Source organism: Hippocampus comes, unplaced genomic scaffold (genome assembly GCF_001891065.2).
Source record: "Hippocampus comes isolate QL1 unplaced genomic scaffold, H_comes_QL1_v1.1 scaffold501, whole genome shotgun sequence".
In the NCBI taxonomy this organism is placed as follows: domain Eukaryota; kingdom Metazoa; phylum Chordata; class Actinopteri; order Syngnathiformes; family Syngnathidae; genus Hippocampus; species Hippocampus comes.
The window spans coordinates 478,152-496,266 of record NW_017805779.1 but is presented as its reverse complement, the minus strand read 5'-3'; the positions used below and the strand labels follow the sequence as shown (position 1 = coordinate 496,266).

General features: G+C 44.4%; 2 protein-coding genes across 6 annotated transcripts in view; both read right to left on the bottom strand.

Annotated features, from left to right (window-relative positions):
* Window positions 1–373: 373 nt before the first annotated feature.
* phex (phosphate regulating endopeptidase homolog, X-linked) lies at window positions 374–10,212 on the bottom strand. Its single transcript, XM_019884750.1, has 23 exons — window positions 9,884–10,212; window positions 9,653–9,798; window positions 7,774–7,830; window positions 7,525–7,686; window positions 7,281–7,364; window positions 6,921–7,147; window positions 6,101–6,169; window positions 5,674–5,790; window positions 5,508–5,591; window positions 4,981–5,123; window positions 4,767–4,860; window positions 4,561–4,689; window positions 4,375–4,476; window positions 4,216–4,293; window positions 4,030–4,133; window positions 3,377–3,435; window positions 3,163–3,217; window positions 2,949–3,016; window positions 2,739–2,869; window positions 1,816–1,881; window positions 1,646–1,750; window positions 1,500–1,576; window positions 374–834 (listed from the first exon to the last, which is right to left on the bottom strand). The coding sequence occupies exons 2-23, from the start codon at window positions 9,786–9,788 to the stop codon at window positions 732–734; spliced, it is 2,250 nt and encodes a 749-aa protein (XP_019740309.1). The 5' UTR covers window positions 9,789–9,798; window positions 9,884–10,212; the 3' UTR covers window positions 374–731.
* A 2,254-nt stretch (window positions 10,213–12,466) lies between these two features.
* The window catches only part of mbtps2 (membrane-bound transcription factor peptidase, site 2), a 7,635-nt gene continuing 1,986 nt past the window's right edge, over window positions 12,467–18,115 (bottom strand). Inside the window, exons 3-12 of one of the 5 annotated variants that reach the window (XM_019884751.1) lie at window positions 17,268–17,406; window positions 17,007–17,110; window positions 16,716–16,843; window positions 15,827–15,945; window positions 15,570–15,750; window positions 15,025–15,122; window positions 14,803–14,943; window positions 14,692–14,749; window positions 14,139–14,214; window positions 12,467–13,885 (exon numbers count right to left, since the gene is read on the bottom strand). In XM_019884751.1, coding sequence (XP_019740310.1) covers window positions 13,663–13,885; window positions 14,139–14,214; window positions 14,692–14,749; window positions 14,803–14,943; window positions 15,025–15,122; window positions 15,570–15,750; window positions 15,827–15,945; window positions 16,716–16,843; window positions 17,007–17,110; window positions 17,268–17,406 — 1,267 coding nt within the window. In that variant the 3' untranslated portion in view covers window positions 12,467–13,662. Of the gene's footprint in view, window positions 13,894–14,138; window positions 14,215–14,691; window positions 14,944–15,024; window positions 15,123–15,569; window positions 15,751–15,826; window positions 15,946–16,715; window positions 16,844–17,006; window positions 17,111–17,267; window positions 17,407–18,115 lie in introns of all 5 variants that reach the window. The other 4 variants (XM_019884754.1, XM_019884755.1, XM_019884752.1 and 1 more) reach the window with 4 other exon arrangements.

The window sequence follows — 18,115 nt, the reverse complement described above, 5'->3', positions numbered from 1 at the left end:
AGTTGATGTGACACACACACACACACACACACACACACACACACACACACATACATACACACCCCCGCCCCAAATAACTGTAAATTGAAATAAGCTTCAAAAAGAGAGGGAAAAAAAAGCCCAACATTTGCATGGCAATTGGTCGCTAAGGAGAATTTGTGACTTGGTCGCATCTTGAACGTGAAGACTTCAGGATATTGACGAAATCATTCATGAAACGTGTCTAATCCGCTCATAATCATCTTCGGTTCACTAGCAAAGGCTGCCGAGCCAGTTGCCATGGCAACATCTGGACGACAGCTTCCGCTGCAAACAAAGTGACTCCCGGCACAACATATTTTAAGTTATATATATTAAAAAAACAAAAAAAAACAATAATCACATTTATTTTTGTCATTTCAAAAATAAATAAAAGTAGAATTCATATTTTTAACACTCAATGATTAGTGTCATATATTCGGGTAAGTATCAAGTATCATAAAAGTAAGGCAAGTAAAGTAAAATATAGTACCAAAAAAACAAAACAATCATAATCATAACGGCCGCCAAAATAATAATAATACGTTCAAGTCTGTCGAAGCTTCCGCTTGTACAAACCCAAAGATGTCCGTGAAGAATGCATAAAAGTTGGGGTCGTGGCGGGTACCATCTGGCCCCTCCTCCCCACCAGCTCACCACGCCTCGGTTAGGGGGAGGGGGGGCGGGGGGGAAGATCAGGCTGAAGTGAAAGGTCACCACACCCGGCAGGATTGTGCGCCTCTGTTCATTGCCGACGAGTCGGAGCAGCTGAAGGCCTTGCTGAACTCGGGAAAGTTACTCATTGCTCCGATCACCCTGCGGGGGGAACCCCAAAAATTAAAAATCATTTTCATGTTTGTTGCTCCAAAATTCTCTGCTCTTTTTGTGCTCAGGCCAAAGTAAATAGGGCACAGGAACTACGTTGAAGTGGGTGGAGGAGCTTAATCTCAACAAAAGTCATGCTTTGTTATGTGCAGAGGAACTTGTTGAAGATAGGAGCTTCGTTTGGACCAAAATAGCACTTTGCCGCAATCTAAATGCCGAGGAACTACGTTGACGTGAGTTCAGGAGTTTCATTTAGACAAACGTCGTACCTGACTGCCATCTTGGTGCAGCCGAACTATGTCAAAGTGGGTTAAGGAGCCTCATTTACACAAGAGTACTTCTTGGTCATTGCGGTGGGGAGGAGCAACTATCTTGTAATGAGTTGAGGAGCTTCATTTCGATAAAAGTAGTGCTTTGCCGTCATCTTGTGCCATCTTTTTGGCCAAAGAACTTTTGTGCTGTTTCTATAACACTCCAAGATGCCACAGGAGACCCTTAAAGTCATATTTGCGTCAAAAAAGTACGATGAAGTGATACATTTCGACTGAGAGACTGACATCGTCAGAAGTTTTGCCTGGGTTATGGAAAATCTGAGATGGAGTCAACTGGGATAGACTCCGCCTCACTGTAAACCGAGCTCGCGTTCATGTCCTCACCTGTACTTTGGCGGACTGTGCGCACCGCTTTGTACTTGGTCTCTGGCGGCCTCGGTTCTGTACGAGTTGCAGCGGACCTGCGGGCGCACGGAGCGAACGAGTCAGGCCGCAAGCGGAGTTTCCAGCTGGAGAGCATGCGTCCTTACGTGTGAGTAGCTCAGGAAAAAGAGCTGGTTGTTGTCGAGTCCCACGCCGGGTAGAAGAGGCTCCTCCACACCTCCTCGGCTCTCATCCACCCAGCGCCGGTACGCCTGACGTAGGAAACAACAATCGGACCCCCGCCTCACCTGCGACGCCGACGCTAATGTGATCATACCTTGAACGCTTGTCGTATTCCACCGTTGTCTGCGATGTTCTCTGCTAGCGTCCTCTTACCACGGACCTGCACAACAAACACACACACACACACACACACACACACACACACACACACACACACAACAGCCATGATCAGCGCTGTTTCTGACAGAGTTAGCTGCAACAGTAGCATTGCTAACGGTTAGCCTGTCTAAGGCATTTTGCATTGTGAGTTAGCATTAAGCTGGCGGACAATTCAAAGGAAGCGTCGTGTGGTTTGTTTTATTAATGCAACAAGTGTTTCTCATTATTTTCGATTTAGTTTGACAGCAAACTTCAACTGTTAGCAGAAATAAAGAGCGTAAAGCCTTATTAAAGAAAATAGAAATAGAGCTTGTCTCTCAAATCAAAGTGACGGCTCGCGTCTCGAAAAACCTGAAGTTATGTCAAAGGTGCTTTGTCGGCCTTTTGTGGAATAGTGGGGCATGAGAGAAAGTGCACAACAATATGGAAGTAGCTGCAAACTTTGGTTACACCAAAAAAAAAAAAAAAAAGTAAATTTGCAAGCCGATGTAATTTATAAAATGACACGAGACAATAGCAACACATTACAGCAAAGATCCTTCCAATGCAGGTGCCGGGTTTGTGCACCTGATTTGTTTTGTCCCGTTACAATTCAATTTGATTGTGTTGGGCGTAGTTCCACTTGAAGCCACTAGGCGGCATACTATTGTCTTCCACACTGTAAAATTGAAAGAAGAATGAAAAAGTGTTTCATGCTCAGTGTCATTTTTGCCAAAGAGATTAGAAAGATGACTGAATTTCTCAAACCTCTTTGATCCTGCATTTTATGCCCACGGAAAGCATTAATTTCATAATACATAACTTTATGTGTGTTACTTGTGAATTTTGTTGACTCCAAAAATTGCAGACAGTTCTTACATTTAATCCCGCCTCCTCCCAGTAGTAGTCATTGTACTGCTCCACCATGCACTGAGTCTTGTCTGTGAAAGCCGTCACCGACGAGTTGCTCCACCACTGTTCCAGGTTGCCGTCCTTGTCGTACTTCCGCCCTAATCCGGAGACGATGGGAGAGAAGGTGTTAAACGGTGCCGACACATTGCGGCTATTGGCTCGATTTGCCGCAGGCACCGTTGTTGTCGAAGCCGTGCGTCAGCTCGTGTCCGACGATCACGCCGATGGCGCCGTAGCTCAAAGACCTGCGAGACCACCACAAGAACAAGGTTGGTCAAGCTTGCCCCACAGGTGACCTCTAGTGACCAAGATGTGTTTGGCCAGAGATGAGAAATAAGTTCATTTACTGATACAATGTAAACTCACCCTAAATATGGTCATTTAACCTCACCTTGGATACTCTTTCCCCCAAAAGAAGGGTTTTTGGAGCTCGCCAGCAGGGAACCCTGAGAAGGAAATGGCAATATTTTTTTCGTGTACTCTCTCCTCTGTCATTACGGAGAGCCAGTTTTGGGTTATGTTAGCATTTCTACCTCCTGACATAGTTAGCTTCCATCGCTAACAAGCCAGCTTTCGTCTACCATACAAATACAAATGAATCTTACTGATCTGGTTGGTGGAGGAGCTGTAGAAGGCGTTGACCGTGGTTGGGTTGGTGAACCACCTGCAGCGTGAAACAAACGCATGAGAACCACTCGTGTTCCATTTTACTCATCTTTCAGCTTGTACGCGGCCAAAAAGTCTGACCATTATGTTTTGAATGCTCCTTTGCTCGTGAGTGAAAAATATCCAATTGTCTTGTGTCCTACATGTTCATTTTTGTATTTATGAAGAGCACTTTGCTTCAGATGAAGTTTAAAGGACTCCATCAATCAAAGTGAGTTGAGTTAAATTGCTATTTTTACTTAAGTGCCATCGACGTCAACTGCAGTTAGTGACATTTTTTTTTTTTTTAATGGGAACGGGTCAGGAAAAGTATTGGCCATCTCCGGTTTAATCATTAAAATCAAAATTATGTCATTCATTTTGCACCGTTAAAGTGCACGAAGCCATTAAATGCCCATTTGAGATGAGTACATTAAAAAAAAAAAAAAAAGCTCCCTTGACCGAGTGATAAATGATGTCATCTGGTAAAAACGTTAAAAAAACTAAAATGAGTCGAGAATGAAACCCATTTCACACAAACTCTAAGATTCAATCTAGTCTGACCAAATCTTGGGAACGTTCATGACAAGCTCAAAAATATTTGGTGGCTCACTCTGTGCGCGGGACCGTCTTTCGTAGCCAGGCCACGTCGGCCTGAGCGATGAACTTCAGCGTCTGCAGCACATTGCCGTAGTAGTCGTTCTCATTGAAATCCAGCTGAAGGCGGGAATTCCGGTGACGATTTGTCAATCACGAGAAAAAAAAAAAAAAAGACAGGCATTTGAGTCGCCCGACTGACCTCCTTCAAGTCCTCGTTGAGGTAGGTGTCATTGCGAATGAATTCTGGGTAGCCCACTTTGGCCAGGACGGCGTGAGCCTGCGGGGCGGACGGACATGACTTGAAAACGTTTGAAAGAAAGAAAGGAGGAAGATGACGAGAAGGTTTTGGTGTCGGCACCTTTTCGATGGCTCTCGTCTTGGTCGCCTCGTCCATCCAGTCGTTTTCTTTCTGCAACATGTCGATGAAGGCCCGGCGAACGCCGTCAATCAGCTCGTCCATCTAACGGAGAGGACTTTTTAGGTGATACTTTCCAAAAGTTGCACACACACACACACACACACACACACACACACACACACACACCATATGTTTCTTATCTTCCTGGAAGTAGTTGTCGACAAAGAGGCGGCCCGTGGCGTAGACCAGCGCGTTCTCGATATAGTTGATGCACTTGTCCCATCGCGGCGTCAGAGAAGTGGTTCCGGTGGTCACCTGCCAAACCGAGGTCAGAATTCTCAGCGTGAGTGTGCTAAGAATGTACGCATGAATGCCATAACAATGCCGCTCACCCTCGCATAGTCAAGGTATCTGTACAGGAAACGGCGGCTGAGGGTGGTGAGCTTGGAAAAAACGGCTCTCCACTGCACGTAGTTAGCCACGGTCCTGCAGGAAGACGGAGATTCATTACGCCGTTACACGTAACCTCATTAGTCACTGTAATTGGTGGTAATGAGGGACAGGAATCCCTGGAGGGGCCTGTGCATGCGTCCTGTGCGTGTATACCTTGGGTCTGTGGCGTTAATGAGTTTAACAAGGTCCCTGAAGTACTGCGGGGCTCGTACGATGACTGGTTCCGAGGACGAGGTGACGCGAGATGGGTCGCTGTCGGACTCCACAACCGACTTGACGAAGAACAACCAGTCCAACTGCGGGAGAAAATGTACTTTTTATGAAAAGGTATAAATCATAGGCGTGTCTAGCCCATTTTTGGGGGGCGCTCGGGCACCCCTAAAATGGATCCAAGCACCACCAAATTTTGAAAGCTCTTCAGTTAGGTGTTAAACTCTGCAGTATTTGGTGGAATGTATAATTTAAGAACAAAAACAAAAAATGTTGAGCATAATGACCGTAAATGTCATTTTTAACTTTGTGTCACAATATCGATATCTGTAATATTAGTTTTGCTAATGTCTGTATAGATTCTCTATAATCCAGGTCATAATCATCCACAAAGGTTAAATTAAGGTGACTGGACCGAATTTTTTTTCATGTGTCCAGCCAACACAATACAATGAAATAAATGAACATACTTGTGGTAACTGCCGTTGCAGTCGGGACAGCGTGTATCTGTTGTACATGTTCTCGCTCGTGCGGTTCTCGTAGGGAATTATGATCTGCGGGAGCAACAACAAAACATGTCTTCGTTGTCCTGTGCGGTCCGTGTTTCATGTACTTGTTTGCAAACGCCGTCTTTACGTGAGCCAGCTTGGTCTCAAAGTCGAGCGCTTTCTCCATCTGGACCCGCGCCGCTTTCTGGGGAGCGCCCAGCATGACGGCCGTGTCCACCATCAAGCTCAGCAAGGCCGCGCGGTACTGCGCGCACACACAGAAAGCGTCACTCCACACATTTTGTTGCAGTGAATTAAAAAATATATATCTAAACACAATAGACATTTTTTCAAATGCCAAGTTTTTGTGAACAGCACAACCCAAGTGAAAAACAAGATGTCGTTGCAAAAGTATGCACACCCTCTCCTAACCGTGTTCGAACTCCTGCCAAATAGGAATCAGTGCACGTTTGCCCCCAAGTGAAGTGCCTCTGATTCACCCCAAATAAGAATAATAAAGTTCAGCTGTTCTAGGTGGCCCAAGTAAGCCGTTTTATCTGCGCTGAGATAGTCACCGCCTGTGCAGCAGAGGAGTTGGTGATGTAGTCCTCCCGAGACGGCAGTGACAAGGAGGCTTGATCCAGCTGCGTTAAAAAACAAAAAAAAAAAACAAAGACAAAAAAAACAAAAACATGAGTTAGCGTCAAAAAAAAAAAAAAAATGCAGCTTGTTTGACAGTGACAGTCCATTCCAATCAGAGATCGCACGCGTGGGTACACATGGCTGCTTTAATCATCTGGGGGCAAAGCAGCACTCCCAGACCGCACGTGAGAAACAGAAACACAAGTCTAACGTGGTGTGATGAAAATGATCGGAATCATCCTGTCAAAAAGTGGCAAAAAAAATGCAAATGCTGTCAATAACCAAATCTTTTGAGATTTGGTTGTTGACAGCATTTGCATTTTTTTGCATTACTAAAATAAAAATACAGTTGACCCATCTACGACAATAATTTTGGGGGGGTTGTTTTTTTTTTTTAAACAATTAAACCAAGTAAATGCTTATCACCAAATGTTATGCAATTTTAGTCAAATATATATATATTTTTTGTGACATTTTTGTTAATTTTGTGGCATTTTATCTTAAAATAGTTCAGTACTATCTGACTGAGTGATCGTGCGATTTCAAAAAAGTGGCACCAAAAAAAAAAACAAAATTTTTTTTTGCACCATAATATGATTTTCCATGCCCACCATTTTTGTTTCCTATGCCATTTTTTTGTAGCATGGAGCTTGGAAAGACTCTCGTGCTACTGGCAAATAGTCAACTTTTTGTACAGTTGCCAACAAAATGACCGTGAAGCCACACAAGCGCAACACTCAACTGGGCGTCTACCTTGATGATGTATTTGGAGGAGTTCTTGTCGTCGGGCGAGACGAAGATCCGGATGAGGACGCTCTTGCTGTGCTGGTTCCTCAAGCGGGCCAGCGTCCTCAGGAGGTTCCAGTCCTGCTCTGACCAGCGGAAGTCGCCGCCCAGGCCATCGCCCAACACGGGCCAGCGGAAGTCGGGCTGCTGAAGCGTCCTCAGCACGGGCTGCGCGTCCACCTCCTCCAGTAAACCTGATTTGTGAGTTATGTGACATCAGAAGGACGTCGAAAATGTGTCGCTGATGCCAATTGGAGTTGTTTGGCCTTGGCGGTATTTTTAGGGTCATTGTTCTCGTTCAAGTTTCTGCTTTTGAGAGGGACTCACTCTCGTTGATGCAGGAGCGGTAGAGAATCTTGGCCTTGGTCACTGCCTCCAACTCGTCGGGTTCAGCGGGAGCTTCCAGTAAGTCTACGAGGCCAAAATTTGGCTCTTAACCCTTTCAGGGTCAGCGGTTACTACATCGGACGGCTTACCGTGTTATCAGGTTACACGGTGCATGAAAGGGTCAAACATATTTTTGAGACATAATTTATTTTGGGGGTTTTTTTTCGCTCCACCGGCTGAGTACCTTTGAGTCGCACGTCCACCTGCTGGCGAAGCCACGGGTAGATCCCGTATGTGGACGAGTCTTCGGGAATTGGATTGTTCTCCAGCCAACCACCGCAGGAGAACGTGTAGAAGTCCTCGCAGGGGTCCACCGATTTGTCCATTTTGCTCAGGATGGCTCCAGCTTGATGGGCATTGTAATCCTTTACTTTGAGTTATTTTGCAAGAATAAGGCTGATCAAAATTTTTTAAATAGTTGTTCTGTTCTCACCTGCCTCAATGCACTCCGAGGTCAGACAGAACTGCTGCTCTTTGCTTCTTTGGGAAACTGAGGGCGAAGAATGCCGGTTAACTCTGCTCTCCAGAAGCTCGAGGACAAGCGCTCCGCAAAATAAAACGGCCCAGAAGACAAGCAGGTGTACTTAATGTCCTGGCCTGTTTTTCTCAAATCCTGCTATCATTTCCTGGCCGAAGGGATTTGACTCCGAGCAGGAAACGCCTCAGCGAAAACCGTCTCTTTGAGCCAGTTTTTGAAGACAATACGGTTTTGTGTTTCAAATGCGGTAACCCCCCCCCCCCAAAAAAAAAAAAAATTGCATCACAGGATCGCAACGCACCATTTTGGCCGCTTTCTGACTTCTGCCTTTGGCTTCGTTTTGGGATGTTGCAATGTCACGACCCCGTGGAATGTCATCCAGCTGTTTTGGAGCTTGCTGGTACTGTACTACCACCTCTTGGTTAGGAGCAGTACTGCAGAACTTTTCCCAGCATTTCTCACCCTTAATTGATTGGACTTGACAGTAAGATGCCGCGAATGCAACAACCCGCCAAGTGAGACCGCGGGTGACTTTTTAAAGAGCAAATCCGACAAGCGGAGCGCAGCGTCGTTGACCTCTGACGACCTCGACCGCGAGTGGAGAGGAAGCGACGAACGCCGGCTCAAAAAACAAGCGAGAACAAAAAAAAAAAAAACGTGGAACACTTGGCATTCTTGTGCGCGGTCACACGCATGGCGGGAGACAAGAGGGGTTTGCGATGGCGTGGGCGTCTGATTGCGCCGCATCACCTAATTACACTTCAGCGCCCGCCACAAGAATGCGTGACGGGCACCCGCACTTGAGCAGAACACCCAAAAGCCAAATGCTGCTAAATATAAGACACAACCGCCAAATTGTTTGAGATGATGTGAATGTTACTCAATCCGCTTGTTGAAAATGTCATCACGGCGGCCGTTGAAGAAAAACTGCAATTTGCCAAGTGGGACTCGCAACAGGATAAACATGAGTTCCGTATTTTCTCGGATAAAATTAGACATTTGGTTCCGCTCCAGGACTCCAAAATATATCATGTTTAGCGGCGGCATATCGTGACGGAAACCTCGTTTGTCCAAATATGGTCAACAATTTTGTGTTTCCACAACTCGGTACGAGCGGTCTTGCCCCCACGTCGTCTGTTACTTTGACGCATTGAAAGTGTTGGAAAGCAACTCTAATAACTCTCTTGCGCGCTTAAACTGTCGTAATAACATGATGTCGCTTCAAAATTCAAAGTCAGGAGGTTTCTCAGACCGTAATGAGTGTAAACAGTTCGGTTTGGAAGCATGTGAAAAAAATGGAGAGCCAGAATGCTTCCAGTGCAGAAGAAACTAGCCAGCCACCAAGGTACTTCACGGTACAAATTATTACACTGCTTTGTCAAGTCAATGTTTTATTTGTATTATCCATCGTGTTTTTTTTTCTTAGAAATAGCCTGGGGAAGATTATGAAACCAGAGGTGCTTGCTTTTGAAACACACTAAAAGCTTTCATCGAGCATGAGCGCAGACTCGAATTCGGATGGTTGGTTCTCCATGTATGTAATGCTTGATTGAGCACATCCAAAAAGCAGTGTTGCATGTTTTTTGGCGTCCCGAAAGGCCTCCCCCGGGCGAGTAACGCGTCGCGCGTTGGCGTTTTGAAACCTTATATCAACCAGAAATAGGCTGACACGAGTGAGGACCTGACTCAGTCTGCATGTATGCTTCTCTGTACAGTTTGAATTCCTCGCAAATTATAATGCAGCACGAAGCCCGCCCGGTGTGTGTGTGTGTGTGTGTGTGTGTGTGTGTGTGTGTGTGTGTGTGTGTGTGTGTGTGTGTGTGTGTGGACTCACCCACGATGAGTGCAAGCAGCAGAATCCCGCAGAGACACGCACACACAATCAAGGCAGTCCTATAGTGCCGGCTGTTGCCCCGCTCGGGTTTGACCCCGGCGCCACCGGCGCCACCGCTTAAATGCTCCGCTTCCATGATTGACAAGCTCACACATGAATTGGAAAAGAAAGAAAAATATTAGCGAGTGGAAGGATGAAGTTGGAATGTGACGGTGAGGGGATTGCTCTTACCTTCCGGTCAGCTCTACGGTGTCACTCTGCAGCTCCTCCAACTTCTGTCGGCCTTTTCAAGCCGCTCGCTCGCCCCTCCCGGAGTCACTCCTCCCTCCCGGTGCGTGTAGTGTGTGTATTTGTGTGTGTGTGTGGCAGCTGATGATCACCTCCAGCAGATTCCAACAATAGAAGTAGTTAAACATGGTGGTAAGCAGCCAAAGATATCTTCCATTGGATTTTTAAGTATTTTAAAAAATTTCTTCTCATAGTATTTGTCCCAATAATTTTTCCACTGTTATTTTTGGTATGTTGCCCAGTCACACTTGGACTTTTTTTTTTTTAAACATATTTTGCATCTCCTCAGTTATTTCCTTTTTTTTTTGTTGGTAGTTTTCATTAAAAACGAAAACAAAAATCACCATTTTAAACATGTTTCATCTTGTATGTTTACATTTTCTCATTTTTGTTTTCCCTTATTTTTCTCTCCAACTTTTCGATCCTATATTTTTGTATTTTTTCCCCACGATTTATTTTTTCAATATTCCGAATTAAGTATTTTCCACAATTTTAATTTACTAAATTGTTGGATTTTTTTTTTGCTTGTATTTTGCCTTTTGTGATTAAATTCCCTACCGAACATTTTTTTATTTTTAGATTGCAAATCATTTTAAATTTTCTTCTCCATTTTTTCCCCATGATTATTTCCCTGAATTGGTCATTTTTTTTCATAAGATCTCCATATTTTGTCTATTTTTTTTTTAGGGTGGGAAGGATAGTATTTTCGTTTTTTTTTCCTCATCACTCAATATTTTGGGTATTTCCTTTCTCTAATATCGCTGTATTTTCTTCAAAATTATCCTGTGACCGCGACCCTTGTGAGGACGAGCGGATCGGAAAATGGATGGATGGTTGGATTATCCCGTGATTGATATTTGCCCTTTCCCTGGTTTTTTTTTTTCCCATCCCGCACGACTGGTGGCAATCATCAGATGACACGTTGACTGACTGACAAACGGACACGCACTGTTTCATTAATCTGATGACGGCGCCTTCGCCGTAACACATTTTACTGCAAGCCAGCGGACCACAAGGCAAAAGGTTCCCATGATTGGTCCACCCGGTACCAGCCCCCCCCTCCCGCTGCCTCCCCTTCTCCTGAACCCGCCGCTGGGGGAAGAACTGTTTCCACACGTGCTCATTAGGGTTTGGGGCGTCGGCCGCAGTCCTTTTATAGACTTCCTGCACAGCCAAAAAAGGCCAAGCCGCTGCCGTCGTCGTCAAACACGAGCGCGCGCGGCACTCTTGATGTTGTCATCGCTTATCAAGCTCACATGACGGGAGTGAAGGCTTTTTAATGAGTGACTGCTCACAATAGCAGCAAAACACCCCCCAACCACCCAAAAAAAAAGAAGAGCTCGTGATGGTGAGCAAAATTCATTCTAAGTCATCAATTACTTTGGATTAGTGGGGGTGTCAAAGTTAAACGTCTATTCAAGTTCATTTGTTGGATTGGCGGTGGGGGTCAAACGCCAGGCAAGGCGACGATTTGGAATTGCAGCAATAAGTTTGGCAATAAAAGTGTGATCCAGTTTCAGGATAGTCGCTTGTATTGAGAGTTTTAATGTTTTGTAAAGTTTTTTTTTGTAGACTTTTAAAAAAAATTGTTTCCCTCCATTAAATATACAGTTATTCCTATTTTTGTTCAACTTTTTTTTCACTTTTGTATTTCCAAATACTAATTTTTCATGTTTTTTTAAAATGATTTTTTATCGCATATTTTTCAATTTTCCATGTAACACTGTTATATTTGTCATCCAATGTGTGTATTATTTTTGCTTTTTCCCCATTTTATTTCTTGTCATATTTTTATCTATATAAGTTGATTCATTTCTTTGTATATTATTTCCCATATTTATATCCAGTAAGATGAATTTGTTTCATTTTTGTTGTTGAGTTGTCTAATACTTTTGACATTATCATGTACAATGTGCATAATATTTAGTTAAACTGGTACTGTCATTTAAGTGCTCTTTTTGTCTAATTTAGTCACATTTTTTTTTTGGTCCACTATTCTATTTTTTTCCATGGGTGTATTATTCAAAACAATTTTTTTTATTATTTTGTATTTTTTGTGAAACAACCACTCGACCAATTTTAAGTTGTAAAGATGCAGACGGCAACTTGAAAACAACCAAACGTGTGGTGAAACATTTAGGATGCTAACCTTGAGATTTGGGAAGCTCCATCAACACTTCGTTCGTCTTCTTTGCGCCTTCCTCCTCTTGTACTTGTTTGGCCAAACACTCCGCAGGCGAGATGAGCAAAAAAAAAAACAAAAAAAAAAAAAAAAAAAAAAAAACCAAAACACACACACATACATGTAAAAAATGCACAAAGATTGGAAGGGAGTCAGCCTTCAAACGTTTTTCCAACACAAACACCAGGATCCTTCAGCTGCGGCCTCCCCTCTCACCGCCCCCGCCCTTTTTTTTTTTAAACCTGTCAACAGGAGGACGCACAAATATTTAGATTTCAATCAATCACACTGAAAGCAGCACCATCAAGTGAAACCCGAGAGCATCAACGCTGTGAGCACGCATCAACTGGAAAACAATGGCAGCACTTTATTGCAGGTTTTGAACAGCGAAAGACACAGTACACGCAGACTTCAATGAGGGCAGACTTCTGTCAAGGCGTTTTTCCATTTGTGGAATCAATTCCGGGCCGGAACTGTTTCCAAATGTGTTCTCTGGCAATGACGACCTGAACTGATGAGATTTTGTGTGTTGGAATGCATTTTTACAAGTTCAAAGAAGAGTTGACAATATTTTGCTTACACTTGATTCAGTTTGTTGCAATTGACCGTAATTTGACAGATATGTTTATTTTTTTGTTGTTTTTGCCCATTAAACATTAAATATTATACAGGGGTGGTGTTTGCATTGGCCATCTGGGGGCAGTAGAAGACAGACATGTGGATACATTGTATTGGAGAGTCAGCTCCTCTCTCTGCTTCTCGGTGCGGCATTAATATTAGATATTCTTCGCAGGAGATAAAGAATATATCCCGCTGAGTGTTGTGACGTTATCTTTCGGTGTGTGTTGCTTAAAAACTAACACCGCCGCCACATAGATGCTAACCGTTAGCCCACATTTCTCGGTCTGGGTTAACATTAAGCTAGCGGAGACGACGTAGTTTGTTTAAAATACGCGACATGGAATGATTTTTCTTTTTTTTTTGACTGTTGCATTCGGATGAGAGTGGCAATGAACAACTTTGACCCCCCCCTCCATCCCCAAGAATATTTACAATTCCTATCTATCAAACTGGAGCTTATGGTGAAGTGAATTGAGACGCCGGCCACCATACAGCACGCGTATGGTGGGTGTTCGCAAGTCAAATGGGGGGGAGAAAATAATCTTGGCCAATCAGTGGCTTGTGTCTGTGATTTTTCAAGGCGCCATTGCAGACCCAAAAGTGTTGACAGGGACTTGTCCACAAACAGTCAAATATGATGCAAAACAACCTCCAGTCATAAAGCCAGAATTAACATCCTTGGTGCCGGTTTGAAAAAAAAAAAAAAAGAACAAAAAAAATTATAAATTAGCAGGTCATCCTCATTAAACATGATCGTGAGTTCACATCGTTCAAGCAGATGTAAACAACTTTGAGTGCACTTTTTTTTTTTGTCTCAAGTGGATGAGTGACAGCTTAAAAGGCAAACCTGGAGGGCATCTGGGGTAATGCAGTCTCGTCACAGTTTGCCGGTCCAACTGGCACAATTTCAGTTTCTTTGTTACCGCGCCGTCACCATCCACAGACCCAACGCCACGTTGGCGGCCAGCAGGGTGCTGCCGGCCAACAGCAGGAAGAAGCCCAGCAGCTCGCGCTTCTGCCGGTCCGGCACCAGGCCGGTCAGGGTGGCCTCCAGCAAGGCGTTGAGCATCCACTGGCCATCCAGAGCGAAGCACGGCACCGAGTTGACCACCGCCAAGGCGCCCGAAAGGGAAAACACGTACCTGGGTGGCAGGGGGTGGATAAGGACATCTAAGCTCGAAATATTTGGGTTAGAGATTTCTCACCATGGGCTATCGATTTTTATTCCTTTTTTTTTCCCCCCGTATTTTAAATAAATAAGAAAATTTGTTCGGGTCAGTAGCTGTCAATCAACTTTCTACCACCCGGGGTATCCTCGTGCCTATTGTTTAAAAATAAATAAATATATAAAGGTCCAATGGTTTTCGCTCTTTAATGCGACAGGAAAAAGGATACTTGCAGAATGTCTCCAAGAAGACGGGCAGGTCCAAGTGGAGGAAACCAACGCGAGGCACAAAGTTGGTCAGACTCACTGAGGAAGGGAGGGAGGTGGCGGGTATGGGTTACTTTCTGGTCAGTGTAAAACAAGTCAATTTTGGCGGTTGTTTAAGCTACAGGAGACTAGTCATTTCTCCGTAAATAACACAAGAATATTAATTCATTAAAAAAAAAAAAAGCCGTTACAACAACATGAAGGTTGTTGATGACATTTTTTTGTGCAGATCTGGTTGAGTTGGATGATTATTTTCTCACTTAAAAAAAATAAAATAAAATAAAGTGGTATAATGCCAAGTTAGAGCGGTCAAGGTAAAAACGATCTCTTAATTCTGCAATAAATGAAACAGACATAATAAATCATTATGTTTCATATTTTTTTCTTTTTTTAAGAATAGTCATGAGAACAAGAGCGAGATTACTTATCCGGTTTGCTTGTCATTTGCAACATTTGCACAAAAGGTTACTGTGCGGCCAAGATTAAAAACTGAAATAACATGGGGAAACTTCATACCGGCATGCTGGAGATGCGGCGGGTAGCCCACAAACAGCATATGGGCCTCAGGTGGGTGTGCCACCCGGATGAAGCGGGTCTGGTTCTGCAGGGAGGGAGTCACGCAGACGCCGCCACCCGGATGAAGCGGGTCTGGTTCTGCAGGGAGGGAGTCACGCAGACGCCGGGGCCGCCGTCGGCGTCGCAGTCGCGGTCGCTGCGGCACACCTGCGTGCCCGTCACCATTTTGCGCACCGGCATGCAGGCGTACTGCTGACAGAAATGGAGTTCAAAATCCCAACATGACACTGAATTCGAAGGATGTGAATGAAGGGGTGTGAGTGTGCGTGAGACCTCTCTCTCAGAAGTGTGCGGTTTGATGTAAGAGAAGCAAAGGTCCGTCAGGCTATTGTTGCTGCAGCAGTCCATCGTCCCGTCCAGGCGCTTGAACGCTGCAAGAAATCCATTTTGAGGTCCAAAAATCATACATTTTTTAATCTTAAAAACTACAACCTGTGTAAAAATCTAAAAGAATTATGAAATCCAACAAGCCCTGATGATGAAAACAATATGGTTGTTGTTTTGTGTTCGCCTTGGTTGCTCTGAGTCCCACTCTGTCCCACTGTCGCATGGTGTTCCCCAGGGTTGAATTTGAGAGCCCCTGCTGTTTTCATTCTATGCTGTCCCTGGGCTCCATTTTAAGAAAGCACAGTATTTCCTCTCACTGTTATGCAGATAGATGACAGTCACATCTATGTCCTGCTAAGCAAAAAGGACAAATTCTCCTTTCGGCCACTTTTGTTCTGTCTGAGGGCTGGATGGCACCGAAAGTGCTCTTTCAATAAAGTTGAATTGTGCGTACATTGTGTTGAGCAACTTTAGGTGACGAACACACAAACCTCGTCCGTGGGCCCAACTGGGCTGCAGGCTGGCGGCGGGCACGCAGTATCCCGTCTGCGGCACGTGAGCGAGGTGAGACAGGCAGCTGTTCCAGTCCTCCACGCCCGCAACGGGACACTCCTCCAGGCCCGTCACAAGATCCCCCACCGAGAGGCCCCTTTGCCCGTCGGCCGCCGAGCCCTGGCGCGCACAAAACGTCCACGCTTAAAACTGGTCATGCTAACACTTGGAAAATTGACGGAATTTTCGCACCGACCTGCACCACCTCGGTGACCAGCGCCCCCGCGCCGCTCGAGTAAAACGGGAGCAGGAAAAGCGGCAACAGAAAGAGGAACGCCAACGCCAGCACGCACAACATAAAATTGTGCCACACTCCTGAGGAAAGAAGACAGAAATAACATCTTTTCACTTATTTATGAGAAGAAAGCAGACAAACTTTTGTGCCCAAAAGCCACCTTTGATTTTTTTTTCTTTGAAATGAACAGTTGGGCCAAGTCATTTGTAAATTACGTAAAATTAAAACAGGAAAACCATTGTCAGCCGTTTAACCATAAAATGAAAACGATTCCTTTGCTCTCGGAAAAGATGTGTGTTTTGTTTTTAAAGTCTCCCCTGTGGGATTCACCACAGCTGCTTACGGGGGAGGGGGAAAAAAAAAAACAGCAAGAGAATTTGGAGCACATGTACAAAGCATTAAAAAGTTATGTCGCTTGACACAACGGGAGTAAATAATAAAGACATCCAGTTGGGACAAGCACGCTGAGTAAACCTCAGCTGAGGCCACAGAGGATAAATAAAAACTGACCGCAGGGAAAAGCTTCACTCGTTGCTCTTTGCTGCCCCCTGGAGGCTTCAATAATAATAAGCCAACAAAGGCCACGTGCAGGACGAACGCTATTTCGATTCATTTCAATTTAAGTGAGTAAATTAAGTTACAGCCGCACATTTTGCGAACCAATTTTAGGGACAACATTTCCAAAACAAGATCAAAAGAGTTTCATTTCGGAGGACAGAAATGCTCTTGAGTTGGAGTGGGGAAAGTCAGGTATGATTCACTGCCAACTTTCCTCCATTTAATTTGCTGAATTGAAGGCTGAGGTGATTTGGTGGAAGGGAAATTGAAGCAATCCCGTCCATAAACTCACCGGCACAGAAGATGCGCAACTGCTGGGCGGGCGACACGATGTTGAGATGCGTGGTGAAGAGGTCCACAAAGGCGCCGGGGTACACCACAAACACGAACATGCCGAAGCCGTTCACGCGCACCTGCTCCCTGTGGGCACACGCGCCTCTCTTACAATTGTGGACGCAAAAATGGATTTGACTTTTCACAAATTTGAGATGCAAATAAATTGTTGACTCATGAAATGCCAAGAATGTCCTTCAAAGTCCAGTAAATGTTGAATTAGTTGACGGACAAGTGGGACAGCATGTACCTCAGTGCTGCCACCGCATGGCCCAGCTCATGTATGACGCCACTGAGCAACAGAGCGAGGAAGAAATACGCCAGATGACTTGTGGGTAGGTTGACACCAGGGACCTGCAGAATATTATTTTTTTCTTTGAGAGCAAAATTTCAAATGGTAGGAGAAAAGCTTATTTGCAAAGGTCTGTTGAAAGAATCATGCCATGAATTTTGTTTTTGCCATTATGAATCCCTATTCAAGGAACTACATTCCGTTTCTCGGGATACGTACCACCACCTGCAGGGCCTGCTGGGCTCCGATGCGCGGATTGTCTGTGGTCATCTGAGCAAGGGTCTGCTGAAGCGTCTTCACCAGAAGCACCACCGACGCCAGCATGGCCACTACACCGAACACCAGACCACTGCTGAACCTGGAGAAGATGCGCCCCGGTGACGTTTATTTTTATAGCACAAGACCATACAGTTACATGGTAGTCCTGTCAGTGGCAGGATTGCACTTCACAAAAAGTCATACATGGCAATGGCGAGTGATGAAAAAAGCGGAAGGGGCGTGGCCTGGACGGGGGCGTGGCCTGGACGGGGGCGTGGTTACTTACAAAAGTGGCACTAAACATGCTGAAGATGAAGTGTATTAAATTTACACAGTTTGAAAATTGAACAGAAAAAAAATTCCAAATCGCCACTATTCTTTCAAGTGAAAATTTGTGCAATTTTGCCTATGCATTCCTGGTGAGCACCAATATGTAACTCCAAATTTGCTGCTCAAAATCAAAACTAAAAAAGTAAACACATTCCCTGCCATATTTAAGATTTGTTCATGACTTGTATTCATAAAGTGTTGTGTAAATGTGATAAAAAGCTGTTGATTCTTACCTCATACAGTGATAGTGAATATTTATTATGCATACAATTTATTATGCATAACCGTGCTTTCTTATCCAAGACAAAACGTGAATTATCAATATGAATATAAAACGCAAATAAAAACAAATAAATGTTATCATGCTGTTGCTACAAATGCATACCAAATAAAATTGAAAATATCATCCTCGTATATTTGAATAAAAAAGTATATACCTCGGAGTGTACCTGTCTATCGGCGAGGGGCGTCAGTGGAGC

Excerpts from the sequence above, each read along its gene's own strand:
- phex (XM_019884750.1), bottom strand. The coding sequence starts at position 9,788 with ATGGAAGCGGAGCATTTAAGCGGTGGCGCCGGTGGCGCCGGGGTCAAA. Across the intron at positions 3,218-3,376 it reads CTCCTCCACCAACCAGATCA|GGTTCCCTGCTGGCGAGCTC; the intron begins GTAAGATTCATT and ends TTTCCTTCTCAG. Across the intron at positions 835-1,499 it reads CACAGTCCGCCAAAGTACAG|GGTGATCGGAGCAATGAGTA; the intron begins GTGAGGACATGA and ends TTCCCCCCGCAG.